Source organism: Siphateles boraxobius, unplaced genomic scaffold (genome assembly GCF_051911475.1).
Source record: "Siphateles boraxobius isolate OS27281-9 unplaced genomic scaffold, OSU_SipBor_1 153, whole genome shotgun sequence".
Taxonomy (NCBI): Eukaryota; Metazoa; Chordata; class Actinopteri; order Cypriniformes; family Leuciscidae; genus Siphateles; species Siphateles boraxobius.
The window spans coordinates 12,501-29,563 of NW_027508759.1; the positions used below are offsets into that span (position 1 = coordinate 12,501).

The 17,063-nt window shown below is 43.6% G+C and overlaps 1 protein-coding gene across 1 annotated transcript in view; it reads left to right on the plus strand.

The window, feature by feature from the left end:
- The window catches only part of LOC143738806 (putative methyltransferase NSUN7), a gene marked incomplete at its 5' end in the record, with an annotated part of 43,653 nt that overhangs the window by 11,915 nt on the left and 14,675 nt on the right, over positions 1-17,063 (plus strand). The window contains 4 exons of the mRNA XM_077230903.1: positions 4,077-4,207; positions 5,079-5,231; positions 9,665-9,848; positions 15,781-16,033. Coding sequence (XP_077087018.1) covers positions 4,077-4,207; positions 5,079-5,231; positions 9,665-9,848; positions 15,781-16,033 — 721 coding nt within the window. The remainder of the gene's footprint in view (positions 1-4,076; positions 4,208-5,078; positions 5,232-9,664; positions 9,849-15,780; positions 16,034-17,063) is intronic.

A 17,063-nucleotide genomic window follows, 5' to 3' on the forward strand; every position in this document is an offset into this window, starting at 1 on the left:
CTGCCCCTATCCCTAAACCTACCCGTCACACACACACACACTCACTGCCCCTATCCCTAAACCTACCCGTCACACACACACACACTCACTGCCCCTATCCCTAAACCTACCCGTCACACACACACACACTCACTACCCCTATCCCTAAATCTACCCATCACACACACACACACACTCACTGCCCCTATCCCTAAACCTACCCGTTACACACACACACACTCACTGCCCCTATCCCTAAACCTACCCATCACACACACACACACACACACTCACTGCCCCTATCCCTAAATCTACCCATCACACACACACACACTCACTGTCCCTATCCCTAAATCTACCCATCACACACACACACACTGCCCCTATCCCTAAACCTACCCGTCACACACACACACACTCACTGCCCCTATCCCTAAACCTACCCGTCACACACACACACACACTCACTGCCCCTATCCCTAAATCTACCCATCACACACACACACACACTCACTGCCCCTATCCCTAAACCTACCCGTTACACACACACACACTCACTGCCCCTATCCCTAAACCTACCCGTCACACACACACACACACACTTACTGCCCCTATCCCTAAACCTACCCATCACACACACACACACACTCACTGCCCCTATCCCTAAACCTACCCGTTACACACACACACACTCACTGCCCCTATCCCTAAACCTACCCGTTACACACACACACACTCACTGCCCCTATCCCTAAACCTACCCGTCACACACACACACACTGCCCCATCCCTAAACCTACCCGTCACACACACACACACACACTTACTGCCCCTATCCCTAAACCTACCCATCACACACACACACACTGCCCCATCCCTAAACCTACCCGTCACACACACACACACTTACTGCCCCTATCCCTAAACCTACCCGTCTCACACACACACACACACTCACTGCCCCTATCCCTAAACCTACCCATCACACACACACACACTCACTGCCCCTATCCCTAAATCTACCCATCACACACATACACACTCACTGCCCCTATCCCTAAACCTACCCGTCACACACACACACACACACTTACTGCCCCTATCCCTAAACCTACCCATCACACACACACACACACACTCACTGCCCCTATCCCTAAATCTACCCATCACACACACACACACTCACTGCCCCTATCCCTAAACCTACCCATCACACACACACTCACTGCCCCTTTCCCTAAACCTACCCGTCACACACACACACACACACACTTACTGCCCCTATCCCTAAACCTACCCATCACACACACACTCACTGCCCCTATCCCTAAACCTACCCGTCACACACACACACACACACTTACTGCCCCTATCCCTAAACCTACCCATCACACACACACACACACACTCACTGCCCCTATCCCTAAATCTACCCATCACACACACACACACTCACTGCCCCTATCCCTAAATCTACCCATCACACACACACACACTGCCCCTATCCCTAAACCTACCCGTCACACACACACACACTCACTGCCCCTATCCCTAAACCTACCCGTCACACACACACACACTCACTGCCCCTATCCCTAAACCTACCCGTCACACACACACACACTCACTGCCCCCATCCCTAAATCTACCCATCACACACACACACACTCACTGCCCCTATCCCTAAACCTACCCGTCACACACACACACACTCACTGCCCCTACCCGTCACACACACACACACTCACTGCCCCTATCCCTAAACCTACCCGTCACACACACACACACTCACTGCCCCTATCCCTAAACCTACCCGTCACACACACACTCACTGCCCCTATCCCTAAACCTACCCGTCACACACACACACACTCACTGCCCCTATCCCTAAATCTACCCATCACACACACACACACTCACTGCCCCTATCCCTAAACCTACCCGTCACACACACACACACTCACTGCCCCTATCCCTAAACCTACCCATCACACACACACACACTCACTGCCCCTATCCCTAAATCTACCCATCACACACACACACACTCACTGCCCCTATCCCTAAACCTACCCATCACACACACACACACTCACTGCCCCTATCCCTAAACCTACCCGTCACACACACACACACTCACTGCCCCTATCCCTAAACCTACCCATCACACACACACACACTCACTGCCCCTATCCCTAAACCTACCCGTCACACACACACACACTCACTGCCCCTATCCCTAAACATACCCGTCACACACACACACACTCACACTCACTGCCCCTATCCCTAAACATACCCATCACACACACACACACTCACTGCCCCTATCCCTAAACATACCCATCACACACACACACACTCACTGCCCCTATCCCTAAACATACCCGTCACACACACACACACTCACTGCCCCTATCCCTAAACATACCCATCACACACACACACACTCACTGCCCCTATCCCTAAATCTACCCATCACACACACACACACTCACTGCCCCTATCCCTAAACATACCCGTTACACACACACACACTCACACTGCCCCTATCCCTAAATCTACCCATCACACACACACACACACTCACTGCCCCTATCCCTAAATCTACCCATCACACACACACTTACTGCCCCTATCCCTAAATCTACCCATCACAGGAGACATTCTGCATTTTTACATTTTTAATAAAACACTGCTTAGTATGTTTTTAAAGCCATTTGAAATATAAATCACGTTCAAGTTGTAATACCAGTGTAATACCCATGTCATTATACAATTTTGTGTCCCCACAAATCACAAAAACAAACAAACACACACACACACACACACACACACTCATATATATTTACATATATGAAAATAGCCTGTGTTTGACTGCAGTTCCAGAACCGATTTAGCGCAGTGAATGTTTATATTGTTTTCAATGAATGGGACGCTAAATATAATTTTGGCTTTAATAAGATTTTTAACTAGGCAAGAATAAACCTGATGTCCTCCATGATTTCCGTTTGTCCAACAACAAAGCACTTGAAGGCAGCGAGCTCGTAATGGGACGTTTCTGAAAGCTCGTGAAGGCAGAATTACACAAACTTTATGTGTCGTAAATGTATTTAGACGCGTGGAATCAATGGCTGAAAAGCTGCATGATGATTCCCATGCCAGGGTTATTATAGTTAACTAAAACAAAATCATACAAAAACAAGTTTGTTACTTAAAATAAAATAACGTTAAAAGATGTAAAAAATAAAATATATAAAATATTATTTCAGCTAGTTGCCAAGGCAGCTTTTTTCATTTTCATTTAGTTTAACTTTATGTACTAAACTAACTAAAACTGAAAACTATAATAATCATTAAAAATAAACTTTTTTATTAATAAAACGGACAAGCTAAATTACTAAAACTTAAATTAAAATTAAAAATAAACAAAAAATTATTATGTATAAATACATAAATAATTCAAAATATGAATAAAAGCTATATTAAAAACAGTCCTGTTTTAAACAGGCAGTATTATATTATATCAATCATATTAATGTATATTATATTATATTATATTATATTGAACTTGTAAAATGAGTTTAAACCTTTAATGTTTTTTCAAAAAAATGTTTTTTTTACATTCCTTAAAATTCAGAACTATCTGCAGTTTTTCTTCCTCAGTATTTTTGTCTTGTTTTTTTTATTTTTTATTAAAAGTATCTAAACATTCTTAAATCAAGATACGTTTATTCGAGAAGCAAAATTACTTCAGATATTAAATCTTGTTTTCTGAATAAAATATCAAAATGAAGTGAGTTTGTGCTTAAAACAAGAACCAATATCTGCCAATGGAGTCAGAAAAACAGTCTTAATGCAAAGAGAAAACGAGATTGATACAAGCAGAATGACAAAATTAAGTTAGTGTATCAGTGTATCTCGATTTAAGAACTGTTTGATATTTGTGCTGGAAAATGAGACAGAAATACTGAGTAAGAACATCATTTTTGCAGTGTAACAAGTTAGTCACGTAGTATCAGGTTAACTTCCTGACTATTCCTCGTGTGTATTTGTAGTATAAAGGTATATAAAGTATAAAGTGTGTCTGTTTGCAGCCGGATGGTGGCATGAGTTTGGTGGCCGTTTTGCTCACTGACTTACTGGACAGGAAGTTCCTCCCACGCTTGCAACCGGCCAATCAGGAGCAAGAGGAGGCTGTCAGAGCGGTGGAGGCGTGTCTGCTCAGGTAGGTCAGAGGTCAAATCCACAATCACATACTGCTCACAAAAGTCTGTATAATCTGGTGTTCTTCGTCATTTTTGGCCAAAAATTTTTACGTATTATTTTTATTTTATTTTTTATATCATCGCAATGGTAGGAAACTTGGTACGGTTTTGGCACTTGCTGTGTGAACAATCATGGATATGATTCGAACAGGTTAAATGGTCCTGAAAAAAATAGTCACACTTGAGCTCGTAGCGGTTAAAAATGACGCATTGGAAATGAATGTGAGACGAGTTTCCTCTAGTGGAAGCGTGTGGTACTGCAGCCGGACAACATCTCACTTTTTTTGAGATATGAACCTTAAAATTGGAGCACAACTTGTTTAGATTCATGGCTTTGATTTTCTTGCAGTTTTAGAGTAAAACGTGTTTTTGAAAACATAGATTTATATTAAATTTTAAAATAGTATTTTTGTGCATTTTTCATAACAATAAACGTAAAATTCTTGTAACTTTTTTAAATTCACTTTTTAAAACTTTTTTCACTTCAGCAATAATCTGCCAAGTGTCTTTAAAAAGAGTCTTCGCTTTAAAGCATTCAAGATTTACGACAGTTTAAGTCGGAAATAAAGTTTTCAGGTCTATGCTCAAAACGTGAGTACATGGATTATAAATACGGCATAAATATAATGTATTTCCAAAAATAAAAATACAAAATATTAAATAAAAAACATTATCAAACTAAAATATAGTAAACTCCTTTAATTGAAATAAATAAATAAAAATCGGTAATTTTTGAGCGACACGCAAAGAGCATGGCAAATTGCCATTACACGTTTTAGCATGTTACAGAATCGAGTGTGTAAAGTGTTTGTTGTTATGGTTGTGTGACAGGTTCAGGACTAAACTCGTGGCGTCTTTGGCTCGATGTCGGATCAAACACGAGTTGCTGACGCTGGAGAACATCTTACCGGAGAAGATCCGGCACCGACAGGAGAGAGCGAGAGAGCTGCCACTGTACGCGTGGATCAACACACACCGCAGCAGGTGCACAGATTCTCTCACACACACACACACACACACACACACACACACACACTAGGGGCTTTCGCACCGGGGAGTTACAGGAACGAGTCCTCAGGGTGGTTCCCCGAGAATTAATGGTTCCCTTAAGGCGGGCAAACACTGCGATGTCTGTGTGATTTAAGCAAGATTTCCTACTCACACTGAACGAGTAATCGCATGCGATGTAAAGCTCAGGATTTATTTGCTCACACTATCCGGTCTGGTTGCAGTGTTGCCAACTATTTTCAAAGGAAAGTAGCTTACGCCTTCCCTTAAAAGTCGCTAAATGTCGCTAGATGACGTCATATGTCAATTAGCATATTCGTGACGTCATCGCGTCGTACTTGCGTTCTGCTTGTCTAATGTGTTTTCTCTATAAATTAATGCTCAGCTCACATACTGTATTTAATATTATAATATAATATAGCCGAATGTAAAATAAAGCTGTTCTCATTTCCTATATATGTTTTGTCAGACAATAGAACGAGTAGCTATGATATAGGCCTAGTGAATGACACATTTTTTTTATAGGCCAATGTGGAAAATTATCTGAATTGAGAGAGTTCGGGAGCCGGATGAACAAAAGCTTTGTGATAGTGAGTATTACAAGTAATACCGTAAGCACAAGAAAAGGAAGGAAACTAAATCATTTAATTAAAATAAAAAAGAAAAGCAGATAAGTGATAAATCCGTGGAAAAACACTGCTCATTCACGTCTCTCAGCGGCCGTGCGCTCAACAGATGAATGTGCTGCTGCTCCTCTCAGCCATTTACTGAACAGGGTAGACGTAGCTAGAGTGAGTGACGTTTGAAAAGTCGCTAAAAATAGCGACTCATTTGCGCGATTCTTTTGCAGTCTGTACGCGGAGGGGTGCTCTAACTGCAGCTGGGAGCGGCTGCTGCGCGAGGACTGGGCCGCCTGTGAGTGCTTTGGGACGGGGGTGGGACCCACGGCAGCACCCGCTACTCGTTGTGAAGAGTAAGAACGATATGTGCTTTCACGTCAGAGAGTCTCCAAAAGTCTCCAATAACACCAGAAAAAGTTGTTAGATTTGTCGCTAGTCGCTTTTTTGAAAATGTGTCGCTAGAGGGGTCTAAATACTCGCTAAATATAGCGACAAAGTCGCTAAGTTGGCAACATTGTCTGTACGTCGAGCTGCGACTGCTCACACTGTACGCGCACTATTTTAACGATCTGAAACGCAAGTATCAAACACAAAATGCAAATAACTCAGGCGCTGTTGTTATTGCTTAAAACGGCTGAACTCAACGCTCGCATTCTCCGCGTTCATTAGTTTACGATCTGTCGAACAGTCCTGTCTAATACGTTATTTGAGAGAACTGTCATGCATAGAAAGCAGACAGTAATGAAATGTTATTAGCGTATGGCATGTGGTTGATGTCCAGTGTTGCTGAGCAGAAATACATAATCATATTTCTCTCGGTCTCCTCAAAGATGCGTTGGGTTTTCTCCTCAGCGTAAAGATTAAAGGGATAGTTAAATAGACAAACAAAAATAACGACTTTATTTCAACTATTCATCTCCTTCTCTGTGGGCCTCGAGTCAGTTAGCGTAGTGTGATAGCGTAGCGCTACGTAGGCTCACTATTGGCCGACGTTGGTCATGTGTGTGATGCGTGTGACGTACAACACAGAAGCGCTGCGCTGTTACACTAGTGAACTCACTCGAGGCCCACAGAGAAGGACATCAATAGTTGAAATAAAGTCGTTATTTTTGTTTGTTTTTGCGCACAAAAAGTATTCTCGTCGCTTGATAAACTTAAGATTGAGCCACTGTAGTCACTTGGACTCTTTTAACGATGTCTTTAATAACTTTTCGGGGAACAAGTGTCAATCCCTTAGAAGCCTATGGAGGAGTGATCCAGCTCTCAGATTTAATCACAAATATCTTAATTCGTGTTCCGAAGATGAACGAAGGTCTTACGGGGTTGAACAACATGAGGGAGAGTAATTACTGAGAGAATTTAAATTTTGGGGGGAACTATCGCTTTAGGAGGCTCTATCACTGTTTTACATGTTCATAGAGTTAGCTTCTGGAGTTAATATATAGGCTATAATCTGTGTGTTTACACAGTCTTTTTAAAAATGGCGTGTGCTGGTGTTTCAGCCAATCAGCGAACACTGACGTCACGGATAGTTCCTGTAGCGCGGGTTTAGATCAAGTGTGTAATCCATCAGCCGGAAACTGAAGCCTCGCGGGAGCCGCCATGTTAGCAGACCATCCCCTGCTGTTAGCATTACATTGACTCCCATTCATTTTGGCGTCACTTTGACAGCGAATAACTTTACATCTGAGGCGTCCAAAGACTTCATTTGTCCATTATTTATTTCTAAAGAAACACAGCAATGTATAAAAGGCTCCATTACTTTGTATCTTACGTTATGGCCCCGTAGAAGCTGTTTTTGTAAAAATAGGCTAACGATTGCGTCATAACCACGCGACTCTCTGTCGCACAGCAGATAAATTACCGTATAGACAGGAGGAGAAGCTCGCAGGCAATCTTTCACCGTCTATGAGGCAATCGGGGGACATAGAGGCATAAAGTCAAGGAGAAGCCCATAGATAGAGAGTCCATAAAAGCAACGGGACAAAATATTTCAACGTTTTTGAGGAATTGGAAATAATTCGGTGTGTCGCACAGCTACTAGAAGATCTACAACTGTCAGACTGTCGTCAAGCTCAGTTTGAGCCTGCGCAGTCGCTCAGACATCAGGAAGTGAGTTCACGTTTCTCTGTTGAAATCAAGAATGTCACTGTGTCCATTTCTTTTACTGTCTATGGTTTAGACCGGCTCTGAAGGAGGAGTAAATTAGTTCCTCCAAAAGAAGTTCCTAGAACTAAGACGTTCCTAGTTCCTGCAGTGCAAACAAGCCAAAAACCGGGATTTCCCACCAATAGTTGTAGGAACTATGAAAAGATTCGAAAGGCCCTTAAGATCTTCAGTGGAAGATGTGCTGTTAATAACACGTCTGTTTCATTTTAAATGCAGGAATTTTTTTCTTGTTTTTCCATTACAAGCATCAGGTTTATTTATTTTTTTGACCCCATCTGGAGATATTTGTTCTTGTTTCAAGTCATTTTGCTTCTCCAGCAAATGTTGAGATATTTGTACCGGAAAACAAGACTAATATACTGAGGGAGAACATCATTTTCTGCCCTGGGGTTTGTTTTCTTCTCCATTCCTTGTATTGCCGGATGATTTTCCACTGAAATCATTTATTGTATATGAGGTAGAAAGACGAGAATGTGTTTGTGTGAGTGTGATTTATAGTTCAGATGTGGCATTATACCGGTTCTCCCCTGTTTAACCTCCATTCTGGGGTGACCAGTCTTATTTATTGTGTGTGTGTCTGTGTGTGTGTGTGTGTGTGTGTGTGTGTGTGTGTGTGTGTGTGTGTGTGTGTGTGTGTGTGTGTGTGTGTGTGTGTGTGTGTGTGTGTGTGAGAGAGGCTGTAAATTTCACTGAGTTGCAGACAGATCCAATCACCAGCACTGGAGGTCACACACACACACACACACACACACACACACACACACACACACACACACACACACACACACACACACACACACACACACACACACACACACACACACAGACACACAATCACCCTCACTCTCACACAGACACACACACACACACACACTATCTCCCTCACAAACACACAATCACCCACACTCTCACACAGACACACACACACTAACTCCCTCAAAATCACGTACCCACTCATACTAACTTACTAACACACACTATCTCCCTCACAAACACACAATCACAAACACTTAACTCACTTACAAACACACACACACACACACACACACACACACACACACACACACACACACACACACACACACTATCTCCCTCACAAACACACAATCACCCACACTCTCACACAGACACACACACACACACACACACACTATCTCCCTCACAAACACACAATCACCCACACTCTCACACAGACACACACACACTAACTCACTCAAAATCACGCTCACACGCACACACAAACACACACTATCTCGCTCACACAAACACACACACACACACACACACACACTATCTCGCTCACACAAACACACACACACACACACACACTCACACACACACACACACACAGACAGACACACTAACTCCCTCAAAATCACGCACCCACTAACTCACTTACAAACACACACTCTTTCACACACACTAACACACACAGACACACTCAATCACTCACACGCACACACTCACACACTCTCTCTCTCTCACACACACATCTGGTTGCTCTTGGCTTATCTCTCTCTCTCTGTGTGTGTGTGTGTGTGTGTGTGTGTGTGTGTGTGTGTGTGTGTGTGTGTGTGTGTGTGTGTGTGTGTGTGTGTGTGTGTGTGTGTGTGTGTGTAGTTTTGAGGAGGTCAGGGAAGTGTTACGCACATCAGGGTTCTCCTGTGTTAAGTCTGTGGGACAGCTGGAAGGACGGAGCTTCTGTAAAGACACACACTGTCAGGATCTGCTGGTGTTTCCCAACCACATGAAGAGAGAACTGACCAACAGCAGATTACTGAGCGACTGCAGGCTCGTGCTTCAGGTACACACACACACACACACACACACACACACACACACACACACACACACACACACACACACACACACACACACACACACACACACACACGTCCTCATCATCCAGACAGTTGTTATCGTAAAATAAACAGTATAATAATCAGTAGATGTTCGATTCTGAAATTTGGGAATCGACTCTGGTTCTGGAATCAATACCAAAAATCGATTCCTCGCTGTTTTTTGCGATTCTTTTTCGATTCTTCTTGTTGTTGTTGTTTCGGAAGATGCGTTTTTCTTTCAGCATTATCATTGGCTGGTTAAAAGAAAACGTAGCATTTTATTTCAAATAAAAATTAAGATAAAGAACCTCATGTCAGGCAATCTCTGCAAGTAGTCCAAGCGGTGTCTTTCAGTTTCATCACTAAATCACAGAGATTATAAAACTAGTTTATTCATTTTTGGAACAGTTTTATTGAAAAGAACCTGTTCGCAGAAATTAATCGGACCTCCAATCATTATTAGCTAGCGAGAGGCGGATTAATGATTAGCACTGTTGAACTGAAAAAGAGTCGATTCTCTTTGATTGAATCGATTCCAACGCCTCGGAATTGATTGTTTTCGGATCGACTCCCGGCCCTAGTGATCAGGATCAGGACCGGGATCAGGATCAGGACCGGTTTCACCCTAAACGGGTTTATTTTGCAACAACAACAACAACAACCGGCTGGATGCACATGATCCCGCTTATTACATGCCCACTTTCCTCAGGGAGCACGTCTGTCTGGTGTGTGTCCCGACACACGGGAAACAAGCGCCTCAAACACCCGGATGAGTCCCATTACACTGCAAAAAATGCGAAAAGTATTGTGTAAAGAAAAGTAAAATGCCATAAGATATTATGTCTTGTTTTCTGGGGAAATAAATCAAAATTAAGAGAGTTGATGCTTAAAGTCCCCGTGAACCGGAAGTTGCAAACGACTTTTCTCCAGTGTTGTGACGTATTTCCGAGAGAAACGGAATACTAAATGAGGCAAAATAGTGTGCGTGGCTTTTTTCCAACTAGCACCTGATTGGATCTAGAAAAGTAGGTGTTTCATTCAAACACACAGGCAGCCTGTGTACTGTCAGTTGGAGGGGCGTCGTTACGGATGTTAAGCAGACACCCAAACCGTCAAACCTACGTCATCAGGGAAGGTCCTCCAATGCAGAGGGGAGGGGAAATTTCAGATTTTGATTAAAGATTACGAAGCCAAAAAATTTTTTTGTGTGGATTGACTTGCATGGATGAATTGTTCACCACAAAACGATCAATTTAGGCAAACAAAGTAAGTATGGTCAATTTTGAATTCATGGGGACTTTAAAAAAAGCAAAATGATCTGCCAATGGGGTGAGAAAAATGATGATAATTCAAAGAGAAACAAGATATTTTTTCTGACCCCATTGGCAGATCATTTTGCTTTTTTTTTAAGCATCGACTCTCTTAGTTTTGATTAATTCCCCCGGAAAACAGGACATAATATCTTATGGTATTTTACTCATATAGTACATGCATCTTGATGTAGGAATTTTTAGAAATTTGGACTGGAAACAAGACAAAAATACTGAGTAAGAAAAGCATTTTTTGCAGTGCATGTATTGAATTATTTTATTTACTGAACCGCTACGGATCATCAGATATCAGCGAGAGCGCGACAACACTCGTGGAAACAGTGTGCTTTTGTTTGTTTGGTAACATGTGTGCAGGATAAGTCGTGTTGTGTGTGACGGTGTGTGTGTGTGTGTGTGTGCAGGATAAGTCGTGTTGTGTGTGACGGTGTGTGTGTGTGTGTGTGCAGGATAAGTCGTGTTGTGTGTGATGGTGTGTGATGGTGTGTGTGTGCAGGATAAGTCGTGTTGTGTGTGACGGTGTGTGTGTGTGTGTGCAGGATAAGTCGTGTTGTGTGTGACGGTGTGTGTGTGTGTGCAGGATAAGTCGTGTTGTGTGTGACGGTGTGTGTGTGTGTGTGTGCAGGATAAGTCGTGTTGTGTGTGACGGTGTGTGTGTGTGTGCAGGATAAGTCGCGTTGTGTGTGACGGTGTGTGTGTGTGTGTGTGTGCAGGATAAGTCGTGTTGTGTGTGACGGTGTGTGTGTGTGTGTGTGTGTGTGTGCAGGATAAGTCGTGTTGTGTGTGACGGTGTGTGTGTGTGTATGTGTGTGCAGGATAAGTCGTGTTGTGTGTGATGGTGTGTGTGTGTGTGTGTGTGTGCAGGATAAGTCGTGTTGTGTGTGACGGTGTGTGTGTGTGTGTGCAGGATAAGTCGTGTTGTGTGTGACGGTGTGTGTGTGTGTGCAGGATAAGTCGTGTTGTGTGTGACGGTGTGTGTGTGTGTGTGTGTGTGCAGGATAAGTCGTGTTGTGTGTGACGGTGTGTGTGTGTGTGTGCAGGATAAGTCGTGTTGTGTGTGACGGTGTGTGTGTGTGTGTGTGTGTGTGTGTGTGCAGGATAAGTCGTGTTGTGTGTGACGGTGTGTGTGTGTGTGTGCAGGATAAGTCGTGTTGTGTGTGACGGTGTGTGTGTGTGTGTGTGCAGGATAAGTCGTGTTGTGTGTGATGGTGTGTGTGTGTGTGTGTGCAGGATAAGTCGTGTTGTGTGTGACGGTGTGTGTGTGTGAATGTGTGTGCAGGATAAGTCGTGTTGTGTGTGACGGTGTGTGTGTGTGCAGGATAAGTCGTGTTGTGTGTGATGGTGTGTGTGTGTGTGTGTGTGTGTGTGTGCAGGATAAGTCGTGTGGTGTGTGACGGTGTGTGTGTGTGTGCAGGATAAGTCGTGTTGTGTGTGACGGTGTGTGTGTGTGTATATGTGTGCAGGATAAGTCGTGTTGTGTGTGATGGTGTGTGTGTGCAGGATAAGTCGTGTTGTGTGTGACGGTGTGTGTGTGCAGGATAAGTCGTGTTGTGTGTGATGGTGTGTGTGTGTGTGTGTGTCGGATAAGTCGTGTTGTGTGTGATGGTGTGTGTGTGTGTGTGTGTGCAGGATAAGTCGTGTTGTGTGTGACGGTGTGTGTGTGTGCAGGATAAGTCGTGTTGTGTGTGACGGTGTGTGTGTGTGTGTGTGTGTGTGCAGGATAAGTCGTGTTGTGTGTGACGGTGTGTGTGTGTGTGTGTGTGTGCAGGATAAGTCGTGTTGTGTGTGACGGTGTGTGTGTGTGTGTGTGCAGGATAAGTCGTGTTGTGTGTGACGGTGTGTGTGTGTGTGCAGGATAAGTCGTGTTGTGTGTGATGGTGTGTGTGTGCAGGATAAGTCGTGTTGTGTGTGACGGTGTGTGTGTGTGTGTGTGCAGGATAAGTCGTGTTGTGTGTGATGGTTTGTGTGTGTGTGTGTGCAGGATAAGTCGTGTTGTGTGTGACGGTGTGTGTGTGTGTGTGTGCAGGATAAGTTGTGTTGTGTGTGATGGTGTGTGTGTGTGTGTGTGTGCAGGATAAGTCGTGTTGTGTGTGACGGTGTGTGTGTGTGCAGGATAAGTCGTGTTGTGTGTGACGGTGTGTGTGTGTGTGTGTGTGCAGGATAAGTCGTGTTGTGTGTGATGGTGTGTGTGTGTGTGTGTGCAGGATAAGTCGTGTTGTGTGTGACGGTGTGTGTGTGTGTGTGTGTGCAGGATAAGTCGTGTTGTGTGTGACGGTGTGTGTGTGTGTGCAGGATAAGTCGTGTTGTGTGTGATGGTGTGTGTGTGTGTGTGTGCAGGATAAGTCGTGTTGTGTGTGATGGTGTGTGTGTGTGTGTGTGCAGGATAAGTCGTGTTGTGTGTGATGGTGTGTGTGTGTGTGTGTGCAGGATAAGTCGTGTTGTGTGTGATGGTGTGTGTGTGTGTGTGTGTGTGCAGGATAAGTCGTGTTGTGTGTGACGGTGTGTGTGTGTGTGCAGGATAAGTCGTGTTGTGTGTGACGGTGTGTGTGTGTGTGTGTGCAGGATAAGTCGTGTTGTGTGTGATGGTGTGTGTGTGTGTGTGCAGGATAAGTCGTGTTGTGTGTGATGGTGTGTGTGTGTGTGTGTGCAGGATAAGTCGTGTTGTGTGTGATGGTGTGTGTGTGTGTGTGTGCAGGATAAGTCGTGTTGTGTGTGATGGTGTGTGTGTGTGTGTGTGCAGGATAAGTCGTGTTGTGTGTGACGGTGTGTGTGTGTGTGTGCAGGATAAGTCGTGTTGTGTGTGATGGTGTGTGTGTGTGTGTGTGCAGGATAAGTCGTGTTGTGTGTGACGGTGTGTGTGTGTGTGTGTGTGCAGGATAAGTCGTGTTGTGTGTGACGGTGTGTGTGTGTGTGTGTGTGCAGGATAAGTCGTGTTGTGTGTGATGGTGTGTGTGTGTGTGTGTGCAGGATAAGTCGTGTTGTGTGTGATGGTGTGTGTGTGTGTGTGTGCAGGATAAGTCGTGTTGTGTGTGATGGTGTGTGTGTGTGTGTGTGTGTGTGTGTGCAGGATAAGTCGTGTTGTGTGTGACGGTGTGTGTGTGTGTGTGTGCAGGATAAGTCAGGTTGTGTGTGATGGTGTGTGTGTGTGTGTGTGTGTGTGTGCAGGATAAGTCGTGTTGTGTGTGATGGTGTGTGTGTGTGTGTGTGCAGGATAAGTCGTGTTGTGTGTGATGGTGTGTGTGTGTGTGTGTGTGCAGGATAAGTCGTGTTGTGTGTGATGGTGTGTGTGTGTGTGTGTGCAGGATAAGTCGTGTTGTGTGTGATGGTGTGTGTGTGTGTGTGTGTGCAGGATAAGTCGTGTTGTGTGTGATGGTGTGTGTGTGTGTGTGTGCAGGATAAGTCTTGTTGTGTGTGACGGTGTGTGTGTGTGTGTGTGCAGGATAAGTCGTGTTGTGTGTGATGGTGTGTGTGTGTGTGTGTGCAGGATAAGTCGTGTTGTGTGTGATGGTGTGTGTGTGTGTGTGTGCAGGATAAGTCGTGTTGTGTGTGATGGTGTGTGTGTGTGTGTGTGCAGGATAAGTCGTGTTGTGTGTGATGGTGTGTGTGTGTGTGTGTGCAGGATAAGTCGTGTTGTGTGTGATGGTGTGTGTGTGTGTGTGTGCAGGATAAGTCGTGTTGTGTGTGATGGTGTGTGTGTGTGTGTGTGCAGGATAAGTCGTGTTGTGTGTGACGGTGTGTGTGTGTGTGTGTGCAGGATAAGTCATGTTGTGTGTGATGGTGTGTGTGTGCAGGATAAGTCGTGTTGTGTGTGACGGTGTGTGTGTGTGTGTGTGCTGGATAAGTCGTGTTGTGTGTGATGGTGTGTGTGTGTGTGTGTGTGTGCAGGATAAGTCGTGTTGTGTGTGTGTGTGTGTGTGTGTGTGTGTGTGTGTGTGTGTGCAGGATAAGTCGTGTTGTGTGTGATGGTGTGTGTGTGTGTGTGTGTGTGTGTGCAGGATAAGTCGTGTTGTGTGTGACGGTGTGTGTGTGTGTGTGTGCAGGATAAGTCGTGTTGTGTGTGACGGTGTGTGTGTGTGTGTGTGTGCAGGATAAGTTGTGTTGTGTGTGTGTGTGTGTGTGTGTGTGTGCAGGATAAGTCGTGTTGTGTGTGACGGTGTGTGTGTGTGTGTGTGTGTGTGTGTGTGCAGGATAAGTCGTGTTGTGTGTGACGGTGTGTGTGTGTGTGTGTGTGCAGGATAAGTCGTGTTGTGTGTGATGGTGTGTGTGTGTGTGTGTGTGCAGGATAAGTCGTGTTGTGTGTGACGGTGTGTGTGTGTGTGTGTGCAGGATAAGTCGTGTTGTGTGTGACGGTGTGTGTGTGTGTGTGTGTGTGCAGGATAAGTCGTGTTGTGTGTGATGGTGTGTGTGTGTGTGTGTGTGCAGGATAAGTCGTGTTGTGTGTGACGGTGTGTGTGTGTGTGTGTGTGTGTGCAGGATAAGTCGTGTTGTGTGTGACGGTGTGTGTGTGTGTGTGTGTGCAGGATAAGTCGTGTTGTGTGTGACGGTGTGTGTGTGTGTGTGTGTGCAGGATAAGTCGTGTTGTGTGGGCCCCTGGGCGCTGCGCCCCCTGCTGGCTGAAGGAGGAGACGTCCTCATGATCGGGTGTTTCTCGGCTCGGACCGTTGCACACGTGTCTGCGGTGTCTGCACACACACACGCAGACACACACGCTGACACACACATCTCTCCGGCGCAGAGCACAGTGTTTGTGTGTGTGGGAGACAAACCGCAGGCGCAGACAGATGAACTGCAGAACACACTCGCCAAAATGGGCTGCAAGAGTAAGAGATTATTTTATTTTATTTATTATAATTTACACACACACACACACACACACACACACACACACACACACACACACACACACACACACACACACACACACACACACACACACACACACATATATACATACATACTATATCATTTATAATATATAAAAAACACTAATATTAAAGAATTTAACAATCAAAAGTGAATTCAGACATCACAACATTATAATGTATAAAAATATATAAAATATAAAAAGTTGAAAAATTCAAAAAATATTTGCATGCAATTTTAACATGCAAAAAGTGAATTAGATTATACAATATGAAAGATTTTTATAAAAAATACAAAAAAGAAAATTCATATATTTATATATATATATATATATACACTTTTGATTTTTATATATATTATATATATATATATATACAGTTTTATATATATTTGTGTATGTGTGTGTGTGTGTATATGTAATATACATGTATATATTGTAAAACAAAAATATACAAAAAGTGAATTTAGACATCACAAATTATAATGTACTATATGAAAAATTGTGTGTGTGTGTGTGTGTGTGTATGTGTGTGTTAGAGCTGCACAATTAATCAAATTTGTAATCGCGATTACAATTACGGATGCCACAATTATGAAATCGTTTAAAGGGGCAATTACAAAAAAAAAGTTCACTTACAATATTCTGTGCTCAAGATGTGTTTTTTTCTTTCTACTGCTTATCTTAAGGTTTTTTATACTTTGGTTTGGTTTCTTTAAATAAATAAATATATTTGACATTTGAGGCGTTAATGCTATAGAAAGCGAAGAGTGTTTTCTGCTTGTATTTTGATATAACAAAATGGCATGCAGTCGCTTCAAACAATGGCATAAATGGCAAAACATCATTCAATTTATCAATAATCGCAATTACAATTTCAAGGGAATAATCGACAAATATGATCTTGTGTCATAATTGTGCAGCCCGAGTGTGTGTGTGTGTTTGACCTTGGTATAAAAAAGTCGTTGGGGAATGGAAACAAACTTTTT